The sequence below is a fragment of the Pan troglodytes genome, chromosome 7 (assembly GCF_028858775.2).
Source record: "Pan troglodytes isolate AG18354 chromosome 7, NHGRI_mPanTro3-v2.0_pri, whole genome shotgun sequence".
NCBI classification, from domain to species: domain Eukaryota; kingdom Metazoa; phylum Chordata; class Mammalia; order Primates; family Hominidae; genus Pan; species Pan troglodytes.
The window spans coordinates 82,899,919-82,927,319 of NC_072405.2; the positions used below are offsets into that span (position 1 = coordinate 82,899,919).

Below are 27,401 nucleotides of genomic sequence, written 5' to 3' on the forward strand. Positions count from 1 at the left end.
TTCTACCCCCAACCCTTCACCCCAGACAAACTCACTAACTCACTAAAAGATTTACAGAGGGACTGAACAGCAATTATCCTTAATTGTGAAACTACATACTGCACATTTACACTTGTAATTGCTCTTCCCATGGTGGTCTGAGTAATAAGTTATTGTAATGAGGCTGCTATTTAATTATACAAGGAATTTTCCAAAATTTAAAGCCTCGCCAAAATCTTAGGGAGTAGGTGTTATTATCCCCATTTTACTGAAATGGAAACAGCTATAGCAGCTGAAAAAAAAATCACATAGCTCCCATTATAAGAAAAAAACATAATGCAACACATAATATTTTAAAGCCAGAGACAAGAATTCCTGAACACCCACCATCGCAAGTTATACTCAGGGCACAAAACATAATAGTATTATCACAGTTTCCACCTTCTAGAAGATACATCCACTCCTGGGGATTCAAGTTTCCCAAATTTGTCAAGATCGCACATCGACAATTGAGACTTCCTTTCTAAACTGGGTAAGCTCCCCCTTTACATAACTGACAATTTTCTTTTAATTCCTCCATCAAAAATGGCAGTGTTAATTCTTAGGCCAGTGAAAGTTATTTTGAATGACAAAAAGGGGCAACTGCAAGCATTCAAAAGGCGATGTCCTTCTGTTTCTGAATTCTTTCTTGGTGCTGTGTGTCTGGACATAGCATTAAGGGGAAAAAGGGCAGCATGAGCACAAAAAAGTTATGTCTTTCATCAGCTGAACTGTCCCTGCTCTTTAAAACTCATCAGGTCATTGATACTAGTCTGTCATGGAGAAGCCCCTTGTGATTCAACTGCAGGCATATTTTAACAAAACCCCTCTTCTTCTGTGATAAAGTATATTCTCTAATACATCTTGATGCAGTGTGATGTTTACATACTTTTCCCTCACTTCTCTACCCAAAATTTCACTACGGTTGGTTTTATTTGTGCTTTACTGATATTCAACTTCATAGCATTACTAAAATACCCATCTAGGTATGGTAGTGGATGTACTTTGCAAAGATAATTAAAATAGTGAAGGGCCTTGGAGCCAACGGACTTTTAATTTAAGCCACTTAATGCTGAAACAATTACATAAAATACAAAGTGCTTTTAACATCTTTGATCTAAAGATAAATGCAAGTTATTTTTGCACAGAAAAATTGCCAATATCTACTAAGATTAAGGCACATTAAAAGCTAATGTTTAACTTAAATATACAGAAAAGAGTGAAAAAATAGACTCTGGCAAACATTTTTCGTTATACATTCTCAAAGTTGGAGGGAAAAGGTAAAGAGTCACTGCGCCCTGAGAAATGAAGCTGTCACAAAGCCCATGCATTTCACTTAGAAGATGTAAGACCATGAGATTGTAGCTTACAAATTTAGGATTTAAATCTTTGTGATGCCCTCGTCACAAAAAAATGTCATTTTTTTGAGGTGATAGGTTAATTAGCTTGATTTAATCATTCCATATTGTATTAAGAAATTGTAACATCACTTTGTACTTCATAAATATATACAACTATAACTTATCAATATATACATTAAAAACATTAGGATGTATCCTAGTGACCTTCAGCACCATCAGTATAGGTGGATAGGCCAAGGTGAGACTGATTTGGCCGTTGGAATAATTTGTGTTAATGAACTTATGAAGCTAAATTTTGGATTCCATTGAAAGTATTTCTTATGATATTTATCAACTATCAAATACTGGTCTAATCACTTCTTTAACCTTTAGAAATCTGATGTGTCACCTCTTTGGACACAGTTTTCTTGTCCTAAATGTAGTAAGAAAGGCATGTCTTACATGATTACTCATGCCCACTCTGCTAAGATGAGTTTAGGTATACTCACTCAAATTGATCTACAGGGCTTCTGATGATACTCAAAAATGATGAGCTCAAAGAATTTACTAGAATGGTGGAAGTACATTTTAACATCAACTTTCACATTTAAAAAATTCCTAGCTTTATTATGCATTCAAAAAATATCTGGGTAAGGGAAAAAATGCACTCCTAAGCAGGGGCGCCTATGCTTGCTGCCTATCAGAGCATCTGAGGTGTTATGGCCAGAGATTTCAATAAGTATGAATTGAAGCCTAGAAATATTAATGTTTAACAAGTGATCCGAGTGATTCTAACGCACTGGGTTATAGGCGTTTGACACTATGCTAGCAATATGTTGATATTGCTTGCATTGATTGGTTATATTGCTTGGTTGATATGTCCATAGCACTAGCCTTACATGACTACATCCTGTTGGAAATGGTTCCAATGTGGCACAGTCATACAAGTCCTAGCCAACTAAATGAGGATATACAGTTAGATTTTCCAGAGGAAGATTAAATGCTTTTAAAACAAGACGTTTAATATAATGCAGAAGACAGAAGTTTTTCCTGGACTATTTTCTCTTGGAAGGCACATGTTGTGCCTGCTACTTGTTCTGTGTAGTAAATGTGTGTCAGCATTGCAGAGCCAGCAACATAAAGTTGATGAGATGCAGCGGTTCATTAAAAAGACTAGTCAGAATATTGCCAGGGAGGGAAATCATGACAAATGTTGATAGTTGTTGCAGTCAGCATTTTCATCTGTTTTTATAGACAGTATCTATGAATCCCAAAGGATTTTCTCCCCCTGGAGATTCATACTGGGAACAAGTCAGATACAGGTCACCCGCTCACGGACATGGCTGCCACACAATGTGAAAAAAGAAACAACATTCAGCATGCCATCAACCAACACTCAAAGGTTACTCGTTGCAGTTGGCACGAAGGCTCTGAACAGATATGGCAGATGGTGGCAGCAGGGTATCCAGCTAGTTCTTCAGAGGTGAGCCTCGGTGGGCTGGCTATGGGCAGAAGCACCATAAAGATTCCCCAAAACAAATGTCTATGAGGGCAGTGCCAATATCAAATGTTTTGTAGCAACAGCAGTAGTCATTAAGTAGAAATTAGACATTTTCTGTGGAGACTGACAATCAGTGAAAAGAGGACCAGATTGAAAGAGTCTAAAAAAATTGTGTAACTGGTAGCAGGATCATTTTTTGTGTTCGATATAGAAAGAACACTCCTTTCCTACAGGACTTCACAGTCCCGTCTATAACAATCCTGCAATTTCTGTGACCACAGCCATAGTGCTCTGGTCTGCAAACTGTGGGACATCCTTTCTAGTACCCTGCACTTGGCTGGCACTCAATACCCATTTGTGAAACTGAATGTACTGGAATGAATACGTGGTATGAGTAACCAGCAAACTCATGAATTATTAATTTCATGTCAACTAGTGGATTATTCAGTTTCCCTTTTTAATGAAAAAATTTATTCATAATTTTGGGTTTGGAAGGTGAGCTTAGAAGTCATCTATTCCAGGATGCTTCCCTTTTCTTAACCAAATCCATGACATATTAATGATAGGCCTAGACTATTATGTAATGGAGCTATGCTTTGATTTCTGAAGTCTTCTAATTCATACCAGAAATGCAAGCTTAGTTAACACTGGTCCATAATAACCTGTGCTAAAGACTTCACTCTAAATAATCGATGCACTGTGTGTGTGTATGCTTAAACATGCAAAGACAAAGCTCGTTGGGGATGATACCCAGAGAAGCAGGCTGGCTCTCTCCCAAGAGGGCTCCAAGTACTAAATTTACCACATTCCACGGCAGTGTTTTAATTTCTTTAACTCACGCTCAGCCCCTGCCTCCATCAATAAATACAAAAATTTTACATGCTACTTAATATCACTTGAAATTAAAAACAAAATGAATCTCTCGACTAAAAGGATTTTTTTTTTTTTTTTGAGACGGAATCTTGCTCTGTCGCCCAGGCTGGAGTAAGTGGCACCATCCTGGCTCACTGCAACCTCTGCCTCTCAGGTTCAAATGATTCTCATGCCTCAGCCTCCCAAGTAGCTGGGATTACAGGCATGTACTACCAGGCCCAGCTAATTTTTGTATTTTTAGTGGAGATGGGGTTTCACCATGTTGGTCAGGCTGGTTGTGAACTCCTGGCCTCACATGATCTGCCCGCTTTGGCCTCCCAAAGTGCTGGGATTACAGGCATGAGCCACTGTGCCTAGCCTAAAAAGAAACTGAAACAGTGGGAGAAAGAGCCACAAATCTAGTCTCCCAATCTTCCTTCTCAGGAAAGGGCAGGGCCCCGGTCCCCCCTGCTTCCTCAGTGGTTACCCTCTAAAGCAAGCTTGTACAACCCGTGGCCCAACACAAATTCATAAACTTTTCTTAAAACATTATGAGATTTTTTTGGTGATTTTGTTTTAGCTCCTCAGCTATCATTAGTGTTAGTGCATTTTATGTGTGGCCCAAGACAATTCTTCTTCTTCCTATGTGGCTCAGGGAAGCCAAAAGATTGGACACCCTTGCTCTAAAGCCTATGTCACCTTGCTGGCATAGAAACCTGATTTTACCAGCACTTTGAAGCAGAGCCATCCCTTGGGGCAGACTCACATTACCAAAGCTCACCAGACTGACGTACAATCCTAGAAGGCCAATTTACTAGTTTACAATGAGCAATGTAAATGTCACATAGGTCAGGGGACTCATGCTGATACTACCAGTACATGCTCTCCTTGTTGGCAGAACTCCATGGAAAGCTCAGCCAAAATTAGAAAGTTACTGGTGAACATGGAATCAGAACAAGAAGCATGAGCTGAATCAAATATGTAATGGCATCAAGCTGGGCTAGCCTGATACATCCATTTCCTGAGTCAGGGTGATCTTGCCAGTAAAGCCGTACACCATGGCCATAGTTCCCTGCATCCTTCCCCATAATAGAAATGTCCTTGCCAATGTGAGAGCAGTCTTCCAAGGTTCTGGCTCAGGCTTCTCCTCCTCTGGACAGTGTTGGGATGAACACTGCCAATTTTTGCCTCTGTGACTCTTTTTTCTATACTTCCTTGGGTGACCAATTTTTCTTTAGATGTTTTTATAACCCAATCAGGTTACAAGGAAATCCTGTGGTTCTTAAAGCCATCCTATTACTTAGGATCACCTGATCTACCTTTGTGTAGTTTCAGGGACTCATTTTCAAGCTGAACTCTCAGAGGGCAATCTTCTAAGTTCTCGGGGGGATGACTCACTGTGTCACTCCCACTAATGGCAATTTAGGTTTCTGTGCATGTACACAGTTAACTATATACACATTCACAAACATCCATTTGTATGCTTTCGGTTTATTAGAGCTTAACCCTTTGGGGGAGAAAGCCATCCCACATGGCTTTTTTTCTTTAATGACAAAAGTTATTATTTTATTTAAAAATTTTTTGATTAATCTACATGTAATCTACTAGCAACCTTTTTTTCTACTTCTCGCTTTTATAATCAAGAGGCTATGTTTTTTCTTTAGTTTCTAACTGAATTGTAGAATAATACAGTTTTTTTTTTAATAGATTCAATGCCATCCCCATCAAGCTACCAATGACTTTCCTCACAGAATTGGAAAAAACTACTTTCAAGTTCATATGGAACCAAAAAAGAGCCTGCATTGCCAAGTCAATCCTAAGCCAAAAGAACAAAGCTGGAGGCATCACACTACCTGACTTCAAACTACACTACAAGGCTACAGTAACCAAAACAGCATGGTACTGGTACCAAAACAGAGACACAGACCAATGGAACAGAACAGAGCCCTCAGAAATAATGCCACATATCTACAACTATCTGATCTTTGACAAACCTGACAAAAACAAGAAATGGGGAAAGGATTCCCTATTTAATAAATGGTGTTGGGAAAACTGGCTAGGCATATGTAGAAAGCTGAAACTGGACCCCTTCCTTACACCTTATACAAAAATTAATTCAAGATGGATGAAAGACTTACATGTTAGACCTAAAACCATAAAAACCCTAGAAGAAAACCTAGGGAATACCATTCAGGACACAGGCATGGGCAAGGACTTCATGACTAAAACACCAAAAGCAATGGCAACAAAAGCTAAAACTGACAAATGGGATCTAATTAAACTCAAGAGCTTCTGCACAGCAAAAGAAACTACCATCAGAGTGAACAGGCAACCTACAGAATGGGAGAAAATTTTTACAATCTACTCATCTGACAAAGGGCTAATATCCAGAATCTAGAAAGAACTCAAGGCTAGGAAGAAACTGCATCAACTAATGAGCAAAATAACCAGCTAACATCATAATGACAGGATCAAATTCACACATAACAATACTAACCTTAAATGTAAATGGGCTAAATGCTCCAATTGAAAGACACAGACTGGCAAATTGGATAAAGAGTCAAGACCCATCAGTGTGCTGTATTCAGGAAACCCATCTCACGTGCAGAGACACACATAGGCTCAAAATAAAAGGATGGAGGAAGATCTACCAAGCAAATGGAAAACAAAAAAAAAGGCAGGGGTTGCAATCCTAGTCTCAGATAAAACAGACTTTAAACCAACAAAGATCAAAAGAGCCAAGGCCATTACATAATGGTAAAGGGATCAATTCAACAAGAAGAACTAACTATCCTAAATATATATGCACCCAATACAGGAGCACCCAGATTCATAAAGCAAGTCCTTAGTGACCTAGAAAGAGACTTAGACTCCCACACAATAATAATGGGAGACTTTAACACCCCACTGTCAACATTAGACAGATCAACGAGACAGAAAGTTAACAAGGATATCCAGGAATTGAACTCAGCTCTGCAGCAAGCAGATCTAATAGACATCTACAGAACTCTCCACCCCAAATCAACAGAATATACATTCTTTTCAGCACCACACCACACCTATTCCAAAATTGACCACATAGTTGGAAGTAAAGCTCTCCTCAGCAAATGTAAAAGAACAGAAATTATAACAAACTGTCTCTCAGACCACAGTGCAATCAAACTAGAACTCAGGATTAAGAAACTCACTCAAAACCACTCAACTACATGGAAACTGAACAACCTGCTCCTAAATGACTACTGGGTACATAACAAAATGAAGGCAGAAATAAAGATGTTCTTTGAAACCAACAAGAACAAATACACAACATACCAGAATCTCTGGGACACATTCAAAGCAGTGTGTAGAGGGAAATTTATAGCACTAAATGCCCACAAGAGAAAGCAGGAAAGATCTAAAATTGACACCCTAACATCACAATTAGAAGAACTAGAGAAGCAAGAGCAAACACATTCAAAAGCTAGCAGAAGGCAAGAAATAACTAAAATCAGAGCAGAACTGAAGGAAATAGAGACACAAAAAACCGTTCAAAAAATTAATGAATCCAGGAGCTGGTTTTTTGAAAAGATCAACACAATTGATAGACCGCTAGCCAGACTAATAAAGAAGAAAAGAGAGAAGAATCAAATAGACGCAATAAAAAATGACAAAGGGGATATTACCACTGATCCCACAGAAATACAAACTACCATCAGAGAATACTATAAACACCTCTACACAAATAAACTAGAAAATCTAGAAGAAATGGATAAATTCCTTGACACAAATACTCTCCCAAGACTAAACCAGGAAGAAGCTGAATCTCTGAATAGACCAATAACAGGATCTGAAATTGAGGCAATAATTAATAGCTTTCCAACCAAAAAAAGTCCAGGACCAGATGGATTCACAGCTGAATTCTACCAGAGGTACAAGGAGGAGCTGGTACCATTCCTTCTGAAACCATTCCAATCAATAGAAAAAGAGGGAATCCTCCCTAACTCATTTTATGAGGCCAGTATCATCCTGATACCAAAGCCAGGTAGAGAAACAACCAAAAAAGAGAATTTTAGACCAATATCCTTGATGAACACTGATGCAAAAATCCTCAATAAAATACTGGCAAATCGAATCCAGCAACACATCAAAAAGCTTATCCACCATGATCAAGTGGGCTTCATCCCTGGGATGCAAGGCTGGTTCAACATACAAAAATGAATAAATGTAATCCAGCATAGAAACAGAACCAAAGACAAAAACCACATGATTATCTCAATAGATGCAGAAAAGGCCTTTGACAAAATTCAACAACGCTTCATGCTAAAAACTCTCAATAAATTAGGTATTGATGGGATGTATCTCAAAATAGTAAGAGCTATCTATGACAAACCCACAGCCAATATCATACTGAATGGGCAAAAACTGGAAGCATTCCCTTTGAAAACGGGCACAAGACAGGGATGCCCTCTCTCACCACTCCTATTCAACATAGTGTTGGAAGTTCTGGCCAGGGCAATCAGGCAGGAGAAAGAAATAAAGGGCATTCAATTAGGAAAAGAGGAAGTCAAATTGTCCCTGCTTGCAGATGACATGATTGTATATTTAGAAAACCCCACTGTCTCAGCCCAAAATCTTAAGCTGATAAGCAACTTCAGCAAAGTCTCAGGATACAAAATCAATGTGCAAAAATCACAAGCATTCTTATACACCAATAACAGACAAACAGAGAGCCAAATCATGAGTGAACTCCCATTCACAATTGCTTCAAAGAGAATAAAATACCTACGAATCCAACTTACAAGGGATGTGAAGGACCTCTTCAAGGAGAACTACAAACCACTGCTCAATGAAATAAAAGAGGACACAAACAAATGGAAGAACATTCCATGCTCATGGGTAGGAAGAATCAATATCGTGAAAATGGCCATACTGCCCAAGGTAATTTATAGATTCAATGCTGTCCCCATCAAGCTACCAATGACTTTCTCCACAGAATTGGAAAAAACTACTTTCAAGTTCATATGGAACCAAAAAAGAGCCTGCATTGCCAAGTCAATCCTAAGCCAAAAGAACAAAGCTGGAGGCATCACGCTACCTGACTTCAAACTATACTACAAGTCTACAGTAACCAAAACAGCATGGTAGTGGTACCAAAACAGAGATATAGACCAATGGAACAGAATAGAGCCCTCAGAAATAATGCCGCATATCTACAACTATCTGATCTTTGACAAACCTGACAAAAACAAGAAATGGGGAAAGGATTCCCTATTTAATAAATGGTGTTGGGAAAACTGGCTAGGCATATGTAGAAAGCTGAAACTGGATCCCTTCCTTACACCTTATACAAAAATTAATTCAAGATGGATTAAAGACTTACATGTTAGACCTGAAACCATAAAAACCCTAGAAGAAAACCTAGGCAATACCATTCAGGACATAGGCATGGGCAAGGACTTCATGTCTAAAACACCAAAAGCAATGGAAACAAAAGCCAAAATTGACAAATGGGATCTAATTAAACTCAAGAGCTTCTGCACAGCAAAATAAACCACCATCAGAGTGAACAGGCAACCTACAGAATGGGAGAAAATTTTTGCAACCTACTCATCTGACAAAGGGCTAATATCCAGAATCTACAATGAACTCAAACAAATTTACAAGAAAAAAATAACCCCATTAAAAAGTGGGTGAAGGATATGAACAGACACTTCTCAAAAGAAGATATTTATGCAGCCAAAAAACACATGAAAAAATGCTCATCATCACTGCCCATCAGAGAAATGCAAATCAAAACCATAATGAGATACCATCTCACACCAGTTAGAATGCCGATCATTAAAAAGTCAGGAAACAACAGGTGCTGGAGAGAATGTGGAGAAATAGGAACACTTTTACACTGTTGGTGGGACTGTAAACTAGTTCAACCGTTGTGGAAGTTGGTGTGGCGATTCCTCAGGGATCTAGAACTAGAAACACCATTTGACCCAGCCATCCCATTACTGGGTATATACGCAAAGGATTATAAATCATGCTGCTATAAAGACACATGCACACGTATGTTTATTGCGGCACTATTCACAATAGCAAAGACTTGGAACCAACCCAAATGTCCAACAATGATAGACTGGATTAAGAAAATGTGGCACATATACACCATGGAATACTATGCAGCCATAAAAAATGATGAGTTCATGTCCTTTGTAGGGACATGGATGAAGCTGGAAACCATCATTCTCAGCAAACTATCGCAAGGACAAAAAACCAAACACCGCATGTCCTCACTCATAGGTGGGAATTGAACAATGAGAACACATGGACACAGGAAGGGGAACATCACACACCGGGGCCTGTCATGGGGTGGGGGGAAAGGAGGGATAGCATTAGGAGATATACCTAATGCTAAATGACGAGTTAATGGGTGCAGCACACCAACATGGCACATGTATACATATGTAACAAACCTGCACGTTGTGCACATGTACCCTAAAACTTAAAAAAAAAAAAAAGAACTCAAACAAATTTACAAGGAAAAAACAACCCCATCAACAAGTGGGCGAAGGATATGAACAGACACTTCTCAAAAGAAGACATTTATGCAGCCAAAAGACACATGAAAAAAAGCTCATCATCACTGTTCATTAGAGAAATGCAAATCAAAACCACAATGAGATGTCATCTCACACCAGTTAGAATGGCGATCATAAAAAGTCAGGAAACAACAGAATAATACAGTTTTAAACTAAACAACATAAGATTTAATTAAGATGGAAAATATCTGAAAATACTGCCAGCTCCTGAAAATAGGTAATTTGCCATGGAAGTGTTCAACATGTAAGCTATGACAGGCATCTTTTATTCCAGGGTTAACAACTTCTATGCACGAACACATGCATTCCAAACAATGGAGACTTTTATATCTGAGATATGTAAATTAAATGGCCAGCCTAATTTAGAAGTACTTGAAAGCCCTTTTCGAAAATGTCTATCTGATTTGCTCACCCTGTAAATGCAAAGTGGAGAGCATGAGTTATGCTCCCTTGAGAAGATCAATAATACCCGCGACAGAAAAGGCTTTCTATACAGTTGCTGAAGAAAGTGCTGGCTGTGGGTCAAAGGGGACTGCAGCCTCCCCGACAAGCTCTGGTCTCAAACAGACCCGCTGTCGTCCATGCTACTGTGATGTATTCATTCCTGATGGACAACTTGCTTATATGAAGCTGTTTTAGCTAAGAAAGCGTGGCATTACATTTTCCCACAATATTTTTTTTCCCCTCAAATGCTTTTACACCAGAAAAGGCTTTTAAAACCATTCAGTCTGGGAAACCAAGATGATCTTTCGTATCATTTACCTCTTGTTAACACCTAATAGAAATCTAAAGGGACCCCATTCCCCAACAGAATTAACAGAACCGAGAAATTACCATCTGCAGACAACAGTAAGTTTGTTTGCTTTCAAAGCCGCTCAAGCCCAGTGCCTCCTGATCAGTCAGGTTCTTTCCAATGGCAGCACTGCTAGGGAGGAGAGAACAATTTCTCCTGGGTGGCTGAACTCTTTTCCCAGCTCTCATGCCCTGGAACAGCTAATTTGCTAATATACGTAGGTACCAGGGAAGTATGAGTTCATTTCACGCCAGAGGAGAGTTTATTCCTACCAGAGGTTGCTGCAAAAAATGGAAAGGTTCCTTTTCCTAAAAATTGCACATATATAAAAAATGATTTAAATCTCAACCAGAGGTTTAAAAGAGATGCATGTGAAAGAAAATACCCTTCTCAGTGGTTGCCTTGGACTTGAACTCTTACAGAAGTCACTCTGTGATGATGATATCTATCATTCAACAACCACCTTGGGTCCCTCCCCAGCCTTTCTCTTATAAAAACCGAATCTTCTTTGCCTGGCCTTTTACTGTCTTCTTTCTTTGCAGGAACCTCCTGCCCCCATTCTCCAGGTCATTTCTCATTGCTCCATCCTTGATTATAGCCAAGTTTCTAGCTTTTCTACAAATCTTGCTATTTTGTTCACTTTGACTTACGTCGTTCGTTAGGACTCAGTGATACCCTATGGGTTCCGACAGCGTATACCCCTCACCAGAGCCAAACTTGTATCGAACACCTACCTCATGCAGGGTGCTGGGCTAGGGACAGGATGCTAGTTATACAGCTTGATTTAATAAAAACCAGTGCGGAAAAATCCTTTACCAAGAAATGTAACTTTTAACAGAAATTGAAAACATTTATTTTGGTTTCTTCACCTAGAAATCTGTTGATGCCTCAAACAATCACGGAGAATATATATAAATAGGTGAATATTGCCTTTTTGAAACTCAAAACAAAAACACTAGTATATTATAGAGACGGGTGGAAAGAGTCTACTAGGAAACTACTAGAAAGTGAATTAAGAATTTAAACTATTGCAAATATTTGTTGATTGCTATTTTGTAACATCTGAGAGGCAGATGACCAAGATCGATTTTTTTGAGGTTGTCACTTTTATTTCTTCCATCGTGACATGCATTTTCCTCTTACTCTGTGCAGATTAATCTCTTTAAGTGGTATGCTGCTATACTTCCTAACCACAGTCCTTTGAACTTTGAACTTTAGTTCAGATACGTTAAAAAAAAGTCACAGTACTGACTGGCTCTTCTCTTACTACTAAAAGTGCCTCTGAATTTGGGGGTATTTGTTATAGAATCTGTGGCTGTCACTAACATAATTTCTTAGAATCAGATATTTTAGATTCTTGTCTAGTTTACTGCTATCAGCTCAAACTTTGTTGGTCATATGTAGAGGGGAGGAAGGGTGAGACTCTGGGGAATAACCCATCTCCAGGGCTAACACTCAGACTTCGGGTGATATTTATTACTACAAGTTGAACATTCCTAATCCAAAAATCTGAAATGCTCCAGAATCCAAAACATTGTGGGCACCGACACGATGCTACAAGTGGAAAATTCCACATGACCGATGGTCACAGTCAAAATGCAGTCAAAACTTTGTTCCATGTGCAAAATTATTAAAAATATTCTATAAAATTACCTCCAGGCTATGTGTATAAGGTATCTATGAAACATAAATGAATTTCGTGTTTCAACTTGGGTCCCCAGCTCAAGAGATCTCACTGTGTGCACGCAAATACAGAAAAATATCAACAAATCTGAAATCTGAAACACCTCTGGTCCCAAGCACTTCAGATGAAGGATCCTCAACCGCATGCGCCCTTGCTTGTTTTGTATAATAGTATTGCTGGGATTCAGGAAGCACAGATCTTTATGTTGAAAGGAAAAGGAAATAAAAGCAAGCCAAAGCCAGTGCTCCTGCCTCACCCATCAAAGGAGCACTGTTTTACCTGGTTGGTAGAAATCAGGTGACAGCTCCCTGGCCACAGCTCTCGCGATGTCGCACTCCTGGCGAGCGGCCAGCGCGGCCTGGTCGGCGGCATCGGCCTTCGCTCTGGCGTGTGCAGTCCTACACGGGGCACAAAAGGACGAGTCAGCATAGGTGGCCCCTTGTTACTTACACAGGGACAAGCAAATTGTAATCTGGGAAAAGAAATGTTAATTATGATTATGGCCCGACACCCACAAGAGCAAAAATTTTAGAGTTCTATTGCCGTGAAATTTCAATGAAGATGACATAGATGAAACTAAACTACCCATGAATTGCCTCAGCCCTTCTCTCAAGGGAAATGAAAAGTAAGAGCAAGGTCTGTGTAGCTTGATGCTAAGTGTGGTTTTCAAAACTCACTGGATCAAATCTCCTGTTGACTTTGGTTGGCATTCCTCCCGCCCCCGCTAAAATTATGGAAAGTAGAATTAGAACATATAAATTAATAGTGTTTATCAAATTCATTTCTACGGTACAATCAATGTAAGAATTTGACTAAGAAAGATCTGCCCACTGGCATGCTGGTGAAGTAGCTCTTTGAAGAAAAAAATTAGTGAAATGGGGATTGGTAGTGTTTATTCATATCCACGTGTAAATGTTCTCACCGTGGCCAATTTCAGGTTACCAGCATGATGCCGTTGGATGTGCAGTGGGGAGATGCGCACTATTGGCGCTCGCCAGCAGGAGCAAACCACAGGGCCCGCTCTAAGAACATGCTCAGAAGGGTTCCTGAGGAGCCCATTTAGCTGACTTTTAGGCATGTTTCTTGTATGAACCAAAAAGGAGACAGCGAGGCAGAACTGGCAGGGATGAAATGGATCTTTCAGTCTTCCATCGCCTCCCTGGCCTGTCCTCACTCATGGAAACCTCTCATCTTTCTGGAGGACTAGGGTGATGCGGAAAGTGGCAGGAAAAAGAATAGGGCTTCTTATGGCTGCACCAGGGAATGATGTCTACCGGCCCCAGAGAGGGTTGGAGGGAAGAAAAAAACTCTGGTTTATCTGCTCTGCAAAGGGAAAGGCCTTGTCCCGTTAGTCTTTAGATGTTTATGGGTACCTATTTCTTATGACTTTGTAAATTTTCTGTTATATTTTATTAGCACTAGGCAGGGCTATAAATAACTAGCAGTGAAAACTTAATGGAAGTCTGAAAAAGGTGCTTACACTTATGTTGGAGACAGCAGGAGAGAGGAGGAGTTGGGAAAAGGCATGGGCTTTGGATGCTCTTCAGGGAGAACACACGGGCAGCAGCTGGAGGAGGCTGGCAGGCGGAGCTCCTGGGACCAAAACATGGAGGGACCGGGCCTGGCCTGAGACAAGGGGGTCAACTGGTAGGAGGCCCCCTTTTCACATTACTCTCTTCAATAACCTCCTCTTGTCCTGTGCTCTCACGGGACTCCTTTCACTTCTATTTAGGATCTAAGCAAGCCTGAAGGCTTGATGTATTAGAATGTAAGCTTTGTGAAGATTGGAATTTTTAATTTTTGGTCCTCTGTCATAATCCCAAAGTGCAGAACGCTACATGGCACATACTATTTATTGAGGGACCACTTTATGAATAAAGGAATGAATGATGCTTCCTTAGGAAAAGCTGGGTAGTTCTTAAAACTGAATAGAATGACAAAACCATAGAGACAGTAAAAAGATTCAGAGTTGCTAAGAGTTCGGGGTGTAGTAGGGAAGAATGAATTGGTGGAAAGGAGGGCATATCTGGGGGAATTTAATTATTCTGCATGATACTGTAGTGGGGGACATTACATATTTGTCAAAATCTATAGACTGTACAACACAAACAGTGAATGAAGCCTGATGTAAACTATGGACTTTAATACTAATGTATTAATACCGGTTCATCAATTACACCAAATGCACCTCAAAATGCAAGATGTTAATAATAGGGGACACTATGTGTGTGCATGAGGAGAGGAGGTGTATGGGAACTTTGCAGTTCCTGTTCAATTTTTCCGATAACTTAAAACTGCTCTAAAAAATAAAGTCATTAAAAATGAGTGGATCAACTTCGAATCATCAAAACTGCTATTTCTAAACCATGGAGGATGCTTTAGATTATTTGTGTATGGGGTATCAAGAAATATGAAATGGAAATAACATCAAGAGGGGAGGGACATATTCTAAAACAACTGGCTGTTGGAATAACCCCTCATGGGTGCCATTGCTGATCTACGATGGGTAATGCCTTAGTCCTGTGTGTTGTGCCTGATAATCAACGGATGCCCTCCGCTAATGTTCTTTCAGTTTCTCAGAATCTAAACTTTTTTTCCCCCAAATGATTTTCCATTTTGTCTGCTATTCTTAGCCAGAGCCTAATTATGTCTAGGTGTCATAATTAATGAAGCCATAAGAGTATAGCTATGCTGCTTTATAATACTATCTATTAGCCCTTTAATGATAAATTTACAAAACTCAAGTACAAATAACTTATTCTGATTCAATCACAACACACCACCATACAGTCAAATAAAACAGTAGTAGTATATCTACCACTTTTTATAATATGCTAAACTAGAGAATAGACAAATACAGCTTAACCTTTCTGCAAATATATTTTGGAAGCACAGCATCAGTGAAGCCTACTAGTACTTAACCCTTTACTTTTTTACTTGCTGTTTCCTATAAGACCACACAGCAAAGGAGGACCTTTCTATCCAGCCCAGCTCTGTGGCTCAGTGCTACTGTATAGCTGGCCAGATGAGTCAAGACCACATTCAAACCTGAATCCTGAAGTCTGCTCAAGAGCTTTTGGAACCGACGACAAGAAGGAAGAACAGAAACCCACTCTGAGTTTGCTGTTAACACCAGCCTGTACAGCTAAGGCCACTGGCATGTCTAGATTTTGCCCAGGAATAATCTGGACTTGCCTCTGGCTCATGTTAGTGAATTCATGTGATCACATCCCAGGCTCAGTTCCAGAGTGACACACGACCCCTGTAATCAGTCAATTGCGATTGTTCTTGCGTTGGGGGGTGGGGTTCAGGTTAGGCAGTCTGGAGAGATAAGCTGAAACCACTCAAACTGGATGCCCTGATGCTATTGCTGGTCACAGGCAAAAAATGCATACACCAAAGGGGAATACGTGCCCCAAAAGCATTTCATTTATCAAAAGACTGCTGACATTTTACAAATCTTCAGACCCTCAAGAATCTCCAAATACCATTATCACAAATACTTTCTCCCATCAAATGCAGTAAAAAGTAACTGAAAAGCCACTTCTTTAAATTAAGCATCAGCTGTTGACTTTCTTTTAGGGCTATATATTTTTAACAAATAAACCGAATTTTTAACTTGTGAAGAGTTGCACCTTATGGGTGAAGACACCACAGCCATGCTGGCTGGGGAGACCTGGGGAGCTGGTTATGCTCACTGAGCAGCTATGGAACTCCCTCCTGGACATAAGCTCTGCGGAGGTCAACTGTGACCAGCCGCAACAATAAATGGGGAATTTCTGAATGCTAGGCATCACCTGTACTTAAAAACTTAATGACAAATTATTTTCCTAACCAGCAATTTGATGAGTATCTGAGGTTTTCTTTTCTTTAATAACTGAAATAGTGTTTTATGAGCTCTCTAGTTGGCTTAGGAGAAAATAATCTAGTTTCTTTTTCTTAAACATATAAGGCTTTAACAAAAAGCATACTCGATCTTACATGGAACATGCTGAGCATACTCTCCTCCTGCTAAGGTACACGTGGGTCCCTGAGACATCTCCAAGCTCCTTTCAATCTCTTATACATCTGTGAACTCACATAGCTGATAAAGATTTTCATCTAGAATGGAGAACAAGTCTGCTAAAGGTGAAGCACTATTTCTACTTTTTATATAGTCTTTTCTCAACAATAAACTGCTTCAAAATTGTGCTGATTTTGATGTTTTTAAAAATCTGTGACATATTAAGTCTAAGTTAGTTTACTGATCTGACTCTTAAAACTTGACAGCAGAGGCGATAACCTAATTGATTCAGGGACCGTCCTTGTGATTTGCTTTGATGTACAAATATTTCAAGGAAATTATTAGAAAAATTTAAAAGTAAAAGCAATTGGCACATAAAAACCCAAGTCTTGGTTGACGGCAACACCATTCTTGCAGTTGCTCAAGCCAAAACCTTTGAGTCATCCTTGACAACTCCCATTCTCTCACACACCATATCCACTGTCAGCAAATCCAGCTGGCACCACCTTCAGAGTATATTCCCCCTACCCAGCCATTTCACATGCTCTGGTTCACTGTCACCTCACCAGGGTTAGTACAAAGGTAACTGACCTCCCTACTTCGATCCTCCTCTCTGCCATTTTATTTCCTTCCACGTTGTCTTGAAAGTGCTTAATAACCAAAAACACATTCCTGGGTTATGGCACCATGGGTAAGAAAATGCAAAAAATAGGAGCTGTTAGCCTTTCTTTTGGACTGTGACATTATTCATTCATGAGAGACCTAGATTTGAGAAAACCAATTATCCTGTGTAGACAGTTGCAGCCCTTAAGAAGAAATCAGTCTGTTAAGCAAGGAATACTCTTGATAGGGATAAGAACCAACTGGCTCCACAGGTGTCAGTTTAAAATCAGAGGTGTGATTTCTGAGTTACCTGCACCTAGTAAGAAATGAGTCTTTCAATGTTGATTTGGTTCTCTGATAAGACAGACTCCTCCACAAGGCTCAGCACAGGTACACATAGGGCCCTGAGATGTCTGTCCCAACTTCTAACTTGCAATCTTTTATACATCTACTAACTGACGAAGCTGATAAAGACTTTGGTCTAGAATAGACAATAATTCTGCTAAAGCTCCATTCTCAGTAAACTTGATTTGGGAAGATGACTTATGTGAACCCATCTTCACCATCTATTCATTACTGAATGTTAATTTTCTCCATAAATTCCTTTTTTTTAAAGAGATAGGACGCGGAATAATAACTTTAAGACAGAATTCTTATGTCCTGGTTTAAAACAAGTTATATCACCAGTGAATAGTTGTCCTCTTTGCCAAGGCAGGAGTTCCTGTCTTCCTTTTCTCTAAAAGCAATATCAAGTTATTTAGATATAAAATGTAAACTATTATGTTATTTAGTTATTTCTAAATAATATAAAATGTAAACTATTATGCCCCATGTTACACTAAGGGACATAATATCCCTAACGAAGTCTGGTATTTGATATTTCAAGGGCCTAAACTTTTGCAGAGGTGTTATGATATAGGCTTTGAAAGTATTAATAGCCAGAGAGTAGGTGAGGTCACTCTGAGCCACAAGTGATTTTTGTCAATGAGATAAAAAGTTAAACCACATTACTTCATCATACAAATGCATCCACACAGATTCGTAGGGAGAGGAGAGGAGCCAAGAGTCACATGAAGAATGTTCACATGCCTTTTGTAAAAGGCTATCCATTATGGGGAATCATTGTCATGTTTATAAAGATCTAGGTGATACACTCCTTCTTACAGTCTGGTGCCAGGAAAAATGTGGTCTCTGATCTTAACTCCTGTGCTTCCTTGTATCATACAACATGAACTACGGGATCGATTGTTTCTCTTTTTGTTAAGGCTACCTAGAAACTTCGAGTAAAACTATCCTCAGTGTATGCACACGGTAATCCTTTCTAATCACATGACTTTATTTTTATACCCCCAATATCAGGAATTCTATCATGTATGTAACTCACTATAGTGTCCTGCAAATACTTTTTGGAAAGCAGGATAAATAAATGAAACAAAACATTCCTGGATTAATAAGCTCTTGTAATACTAAGTTTTCTGAACTCTAGCCCCCTGCAGTGTGTTCATGCTCAGGGGACATATGTAATAATTTGGGAATAGCGGTGTCTACTATTCAGCCTCCTTTTGTAAGATTTCTTTTTGTCCATCACCAGAACATTTTTTAAGCTTGGAAAAGAAGTACTTATTTTTAATTAAGTACTTTATAGACTTTATTCCTTAACATTTGATCAAAAACTTAATAAGCTTAAAGGCTATATTCTCTGGATAGGACAGATCAAAGGCACATTTCTAATCCTTGATTGGAATATGCCAAATAATTGGTTATTCTACTTCATTGTGCTTTATAAAACTTATCTAAGACTTACCTTCTCATGTTATTTACGGGTTGAGAAAAATCTGATGTAGAAATATTTAAGGGATGTTTTCTTCTTGGAATAATTTTTGGAGAAAGGTCCTTTATAATGAGGGTCATTCAAAAGTTCAAAAACATTACCATTAAATAAAATGAAAACTTCTCTTTAAAACATAATCACTGCAACCCACCGAATGGGAGAAAATGTTTGCAAATCATGTATCTGATAAGGGGTTAGTATCTAGAATACATAAAGAACTCCCACACTTCAACAACAACAAAACAACCTGATTGAAAAATGGGCAAAGGACTTGAATAAACATTTCTGCAAAGAGACACAAATGTCCAATAAGCACTTAAAAAGACACTCAGCATCATTAAGCATAAAGGAATGCATATCAAAACCACAATGAGATACTATTTCACACCCATAAGGATGGCTACTATTAAAAAAAAAACAACAGAGAATAACAAGCATTAGCAAGGATGTGGAGAAACCAAAGGCCCTGTCCACTGCCAGAGGGAATGGAAAATGGTGCAGCTACTGTTAAAACAGTATGGTGGTTCCTAAAAACATTAAAAATAGAATTACCACATAATCCACCAATTCTACTTTTCAGTATATACTAAAAAAAACTGAAAGCAGGGTCTCAAAGTGATATTTATACACCCATGTTCATAGCACCATTATTTATAATAGTCCAAAGGCGGAAGCAATCCTAATGTCAATGAATAAACAAAATGTGTTGTGTGTATTCTAGATACTCTTTATCAGAGAGATGATCTGCAAATCATCTCTCTGATAAATGGGATAAATGGGAGAGATGATCTCCCATTCAGTGCGATGCAGTGATTATATACATACTGGAATATTATTCAGACTTAAAAAGGAAATTCTGATACATGCCCCCACATGGATGAATCTTGAAGACATTATGCTAAGTGAAATAAGCCAGTCACAAAAAGACAAATATTACATGCGGTACCTAGAGTAGTCAAATTCAGAGACAGAAAGTAGAACAGTAATTTCCAGGGGGTTGGAGGAGGGGAGAATAAAGCATTATTGTTTAATGGGTACAGATTGTTAGTTTTGCAAGATGAAAATGTTCTGAAGATTGGTTGCACAGCAATGTGGGTCTACTACTATTGAAATGTATATACTTAAATGGTCAAGATGGTAAATTTTATGTTATACATATTTTACAAACCTAAAAATAAAAGAAAGTCACCTAATGTACTACTATTTACAGAGCACCTTATATGTCCAGAGGAAGTGAGGAGAGAAAAAACAAAGGCTGGGCTCTCCGTTGAGAAGTAGCTGCATGCAACCCAGCCCTGGCATGCTAAGAATCTAATAGAGGAAACAGCCGTAATGTATAGCAATAACTGATGGGCATTTTAAGGAAAGAGGTGTCAGAACTTTGTAAAATGCAGGCAGACTTATGCGTGTTTCTCTAGCTTTTAACATAAAGCCTGGCATGGAGGCTGTCTTCAACAAATATTAGCGGATGAATAAATAGGTAAAAAAGAGAGAAACATAAAAGATAACCCCAAGATTTCTAACTTGGTATATGAATAAATGACCTCACTATGGTCTGAGAGTGATGACAAGTTCTGTTTTAGACAAGTAGGATTTTACATGACATAGGCATCTGTAGTTGGAGATACAGGGCTGCTATGCAAATTAAAGGTCAAGGTTCTAAACGGGACTGTGAGCGTCATGTCACAGAAGATGAGTTCAACGAAAGGTGGTTGAACTCACCAAATAAGTGAGTCAAAAAAGCAAAGAACTGGGGACTGAGACAAAAGTGTCCTTGGGTGAAGGAAACAGGAAGGTAAACGGAACAGCAGTAACATACAGGTGGAAGGGGAACTTCTAATAGAGCTGTTCACATTTCTTGTTCTTGCATAAATCCTGGGCTTCTTTTAGGAGGTAAGTGGGCCAGATCTGAATTTGCCTTATCTCTCGGGCAGCTGCATGTTTCTCAGCCTGACTGGCTGATTCATGTGCAGTCACTGAAATGAGTCAGTCCTGGAGAAGGTGAGGGCTAGGGAAAGCTTGCTGAATTTGATAAGAACCTTTCAGAGAGCAGTTCTCACAAGGAGGCCACCCCAGAAGCCGGACTGAAGGGAGCTGGTGAGGAAGCGGGCAGAAGAAGCCGAGGAAGCAGGTGTGGGCCACGTGCTGGAGACTTTTGACCCAGAAAGGAAGGAGGAAATTTGGATAGTAACCAGAAGGATTAGCTGGGTCAAGGAAAAAGACATTTTACTTGTATTTTAAGAAAATGAGAGCTGATCCTGTCGGAAGGTGGGAAGGATGCCCACAGAACAGGAGAAAATGAAGCAGCTCTGAAAAGGTGACAATTGCTGGAGTTAAGTGCTGGATGAGCGAAAGAAAGGAAACAGGAAAGAATGTAAGAACAGTGAAAGGGGTGATCCAGTGGTTTTAAGGATCCTAAAACTTGAAGGAGCCTAAGCTCAAAACAGACCTAAAGTGTTGTGGGCTTTGGAACCAGGCAGACCCAGGTGCACACCCCACTTTATCACATGTTGGCTAAATCACCTTAGTCTCAATTTCCTCATCTGTAAAATAGGGAGAATACTACTTCATAGAGTTGTTCTGGGATGAGGACGGATTTATATGAAGTACTTAGTACTAATATAGAGAGGTACTTAGTAGATAAATGCCCACTATTAGTCTTCTGTTGAAATAAATAGTTGGCAGGGGAAATCTGGGGCTTAAAGTAAAGAGGAAAAGATTTGGAGTCAGCACTGTACAGAAGTTCTAACGAATGGAAGAAAGGCACATTAGAATCTATATGATTCTGCATTGTTCTCTAGCAGGGCTGTCTCTTCTGGGAGAAGAGAAGGGAAAAGGTGGCTTTGATGCAGGGTTGGAAACATGGAGCAAGGAGGATGGGGAGCATAGTGTAACCCATGACAGAGTTCTGGGTAGGAAGGAAGTATATAGAGCCAACGGGGGCCTTTGGACCAGAGGAAATAGAAAGCGTGAAATTAGGATCAAGTGAAAAATCAGGCAGGCCAAATTATTTAAAAATGGATGCATATTCTATAAAATGATACTACATATAATCCTGACTCCATGTTCTTTTTAGCACTGGAGCAAACATCTGAAAGTGCTTGACAAGAACTTCAGAACCTGAGAAGACCTTCTGGGTAACAATGAGAATTACCAATGTCAATGCTGTTTTTGTTCACATATCAGTGTTGTTATGCTTCTTGTCCTTTACCAATGGTCCGCTATGGGTACAAATTTAAGCATGACTAGGAATTAGAGTAATTCAAGACTGTATAATGGGCAAAATACATGACGGGAGCTAGGGCTATTCAGCTGAATGACACACTGACCAAGTGATCGGATCATAAACTGATCTCATCTCCACTTAGCAGCTGCAAATGCCCATTAAATGCACACTGTGGTGCTCAAATGATTCCATTTTATAAATACTTATAAATACATTTTTAAAAATTAAGCAAACACCATTCACTCCTTAAAAGTGACATGCACCCTCTAGAACTCCTCCTTGAACTCACAGTTGAAAAACATTCTCTAAGATATCTGTTTTATATTATCTAAAATGGTTCTCTAGAAATCTCAAATCCACCAGTCTGCTACCTCACTTTGTTCTGTCTAGATATGCCCAACTAGCGAAGAACAAAAAGATCTATTCCTCTATCAGGCTTCTGATGCTGAACAGTATGAACATGAACTTGCTTGGGACTGTGCCCAAAACCATTGTGCATCTTAAGCTCTATCCTTTCCAAAGTACACATTTTGAAGTTACAGAATTTATGAGAGAACTGTTTTGTAAGGAATGTTAAAACATTAGGGGTATAGTTAGTCTCTCAGTGAACTTGTTGTATTCACTTCATGTTTCCTTGTAGGAACTGCTGCTCTGTCACTCTGTTTATTTCACATTTGTTTGGTGACAAGGAATCATTCATTCTACAGTTCAACTAAGAAGCCCATGCATATTTTTACTTTAAATCTTCAGTTTCTTGCTGCAACAGATATTAAGGACAAAAATGTAACAAGCACAAGGGTATTTGCTTTGATTTATATTAAACTTCTGGTTTTGCTCTTGAAACTTCTGCTTTAACACACCTATTAAAAAACACTGTTTGAACTGAAAGGGGCTCTGAGAGTCCACATGATCCCTCCTGGTGACCAGGTAATTACTTTTCCTTCTATAGAGACCTGAGACTCAGAGAGATTAAGGAACATATTCAAAGTCACACAGCAAAGTCATATGGCTATCCAGAGAAATGAATGGGCAGAGCCCAGGTCTCCTAACCTTTAGCATGAAGACTGGTGACTATGTTGTGAAAAGAAGTTTCTTTATCACCGTCTTCTAGGTTTGTTTTAGCAAACATTTTATTATCATCTAGCTATACATTTTTCTTTCTACTATAGGAATTCATTTATATCTAGAGTTCATCTTCTTGTATTCATGCTTTCTCTGTGAATCTGTCACTGCTCTCCTTACTTCTCTATTCAATCTTTTATTTTAATACATTTATGCTTCCTATTGAAAAATGCACATTTTGAGCTTTCTTCTCCCAATGTATTTTTTTTTTAACGAGTTTCGGCTGACCTTCAAATGAAAGAACACAGTTTAGGAAACATCTTACTAAAGACTGTAGGACAGATTTGGTTTTCATCAAGGTTAGGCTTTAGCAGGAACATTTTTAGGTGGTGTTAAAAATACTACAGATTCATCCAACTCATAGTTGCCTTCCCCAAATCACCAAATTAGTAATTAACGCCTCCAAGTTTAAAAGGAAATATCAGAAGATCATCTAGTTCTTCCTGAATTCTTAAGAAGTTTTCTTATTTTTCCTCATGGGAGTCTCAAATTTGTTGAGTTTACCTATTTTTAGCATTTGCTGTGTTACACCAAAAACAAATTTTTCATCCCAATACTCAACAGATAAAATGATAGCTTATCTGAGGACACTGAGAAAATGGAAGCAGAAATAAATATGTAAACCAGGGTGACTCGTTTCTGTTTAGTACCCTTAAAGAAAAGTAACACTTTGGTACAATTTGGGGAGCAAAGTCAGTTTTGAAGATGAATGCATGTACATCAAGATAAAAATATTTAATTTTCCTTCATTAAAAATGGTGGTAGAAAAGCAAGTCAGGATTCAAGCCAACTAGGTACAAGAATCATGTTAAACCCTGGCTCAAATAACAGGAATCTTTTCCTCTGGTCCTCATAGATTGTTAGTGGACTGCTTCAAAGCTTACATACTTACCACGCTTATAGGACCTGGGATATTCCTGACCAGCAGCCTGCTGTCTGCCTGGGTATCTCCTCTAGATACACTTTGATGAGCTTTTAACCTTTACTATCTTCGTGGTGGGATTGATTCTGGGCCCTGGGATGCCACGGCTGTTGGTGGGATGGATGGACTCCTGCTGCAGCCACTGAGGAATGCAGGGTCTGCCCTCCTGGACTCCATTCCTTAGTGACAGATGCAATAACTTGAATGGAACTACTCCTCACCAATCCGAGGTTCAGACTGAGTCCAAAGAATCTCAAGAATTACTCTAGGCACAACGGGAATGTTGCACATCCCCCAAACAAGGGGGAAATTTAGGACGTCATTTCCACTGAGGCAGGAATTTCTAGAGGCCCAAGAATTCAGAATCTATGGACTGCCATCTTCTAACTGTGGGGAAGTCGACTGAATCGGTAGGGGTAGGGAAAGCTACCCGCCAACACCCCAGGCCCACCCTCCCCCTTGTTGCAAGTTGTCTAGTATTAGTTTTGGGGTCCAGGGCCTTGCCTGCTGCTTCGCCACTATCTGACAGCTACTTTAGTGGGGTCTCCAGGATTGCCCTAGACATCAGGCTGTACTTCCCAAGTTAGACTTGTTCAATGTGCTAAGTCTTGGCCAGTGATAGGAGTACTGGCAATAGTTCTTCCTGCCTTTTCAATACAATCATACTTGTCTTCTGACATGACAACAGACTTGGTGACAAAAGGATGTGCCCTCGCCTTACTGGCTGACTCTGCCCTACCTGAAGCACAAATGTGAAAAATCCCCTTCCATTTAAGGCAGAGAACCCTGTAGCCATGAGGCTCTCTAGGATCCTGGTGGAAACTTGTAAAATGTATTTAAAATTTTGGACCTAAATGTTGCTGCAACAGACACAATGGGAGATGAGACTTCACAGGCAATGCTTTGTTATGGCATGAAGAAAACAGGGGCACAGAAAGCCCTTTTATAGTTTCATATGGAGTCTTGTGGGCTGACCAGTAACCCTGAAAACATGAGGGCTGTCAGGGCAAGGAGGGGCCTGTGGGGTCCATCATGTTGTTTGGAAGAATCACATCCTGCAGGGGCTCCCACTGCCTTGGCAGACAGGGCTTCTTCCAAGAGCTGGAAAATGGCATTTGTTCCACAGAATAAGAAGGAGAGTTAAGAAGCCTCTTCCCATCCAAGACAAAGGGGCAGCAACTGCACAGAAACTCGAGGGGCGGTTGCTCACTGCTTGCAGCTATGCTGTCAGGAGCTTTTACTAACGTTACCCATGTCCCGCTGTCCTTGTCTTCCTAGTAACACTTCTCCAGGTTTCAGATAACTTTTGAATGTGTGTTCCCTAAAATAATCAACCCTGGCCTGTCTCCCCTGAAATTTTTTCATTGCTGTCCAAATCCTCATTTCCTGATCAACTAGATTTTCTACCTCCAACAAAACCTCAACATACTTAATGATCTACACGTCTAGAAATGCTTTTACATTATTTGCTACTCTGGGCACACAGGTAATTCTGCCTAGTTCTAAATATCATGTTCACTCTTCTTTCCCTACTTATTACATACATTGCATACATCATTCTGCTCCAACCCCTCTGTAATGCTAGGGGTGAAAAGAAAACTTCTTCTCCCTTAAATCTCTCACTGGCAAAAGATCACTGCTGGCAACAGTAAATTATAAATATGAAGTTTCTCTGTAACGCTTTTCCGAGACGTCATAGTAACAACGGCTCAAAGCATGATCTTGTATGGCAGAGTGAAATGAAAAGGTTCTGATTTGATCAGAGATGCCTCTGTTGGACCCTTAGTTCTGAGATACTACAAATATACCTTCTTGCAAGTTACTTATTAAAATACATTTTCCAGGGTGCTGGCATAATTCCAGAAAACAGTTTGTCTATCTTGGCTCTCAAAGTCTGAAATTAATGTTTAAACTAAAACCTTGCCTACTCTAAACATAATGGAAAGACCTAGATTATTTTTAAAATCTTCTTTGTAATCTTAGAAGAAACTATCAGTTTAACCACACCATTTGTAACTACCAACTTAAATGTTATAAGGTGATGAATCCCTTGTATAATGAAAAATCTCTCAACTACTGAATGTTGGCTCGATGGGTTTAATATGATGGTGAATTTTGGGAGAAGAATATATAAATATGTACACACATTTTAAATATGTATACATTATATTAGACTGAAATACATATATATCTGCACCAACTTAGGAGTATCTGAAAGTTTTTTGTTTTCATTTGGGGCACATACTTAACTGAATTCTTCTTATCCTCTAATTTTTTTGGTTGAGTCCCAGGAAAAATAACAAGAAAAACTAATCAACAACAACGATGACAAACCCAACCACACAAAAAACTTCGGGAATGAATAATTTAACCAAAATATTAGATACAACTCTTATACTAGCACTGCCTTGACAACAAGTCAGGATCGCTCATATTTTTAAGTTATAATTTCATTACCTAGAGTACCAGGCTCCTCTGTCAAATAAGGCTTTATTACAGGGCTATTATGTAATTCAATTCATGGCTTAAAAATGTCTCCTATGTCTGGAAAACCTAATTGGAATGGTACTGTCCTTGCCTCTTGGTAAGAAATCATTAAACTGGAATTCAGTAACCAGATTTTATTTTAAAAATAATATAGCATATTTTTATTCAGTTTTTGAAATACCCTTCTAAGCTTTTGAGTGATTTAACCAGTCTTCTTTCTTATGCCCTGGGACCTTATGTTGACCTGAAGTTTAAGTTATGAAGGAGGTGTCTTATCTTCTGTTGTTACTTGAGCCTCTACAACCTCTCTCAAAAGCCCATTTTTCCCGTCCCTTAGCCATCTCCTGGCAAGAAGCCCCACTCCCTGCCATTTGCCACTTGTTCTGGGCTATTTTAATTCTGGACAAGTTGTGGTAGTAGGCTATATTTAAATTGGCCTGCTCTGCGAAG

At 39.3% G+C, this 27,401-nt stretch overlaps 1 protein-coding gene across 4 annotated transcripts in view; it reads right to left on the reverse strand.

Annotated features, from left to right (window-relative positions):
• JPH1 (junctophilin 1) overlaps positions 1 to 27,401 on the reverse strand; it is an 85,686-nt gene that overhangs the window by 11,009 nt on the left and 47,276 nt on the right. For all 4 annotated transcript variants that reach the window (XM_016959584.4, XM_016959582.4, XM_016959583.4 and 1 more), the window contains exon 3: positions 13,037 to 13,155. In XM_016959584.4, the coding sequence (XP_016815073.1) occupies positions 13,037 to 13,155 (119 nt within the window). The remainder of the gene's footprint in view (positions 1 to 13,036; positions 13,156 to 27,401) is intronic.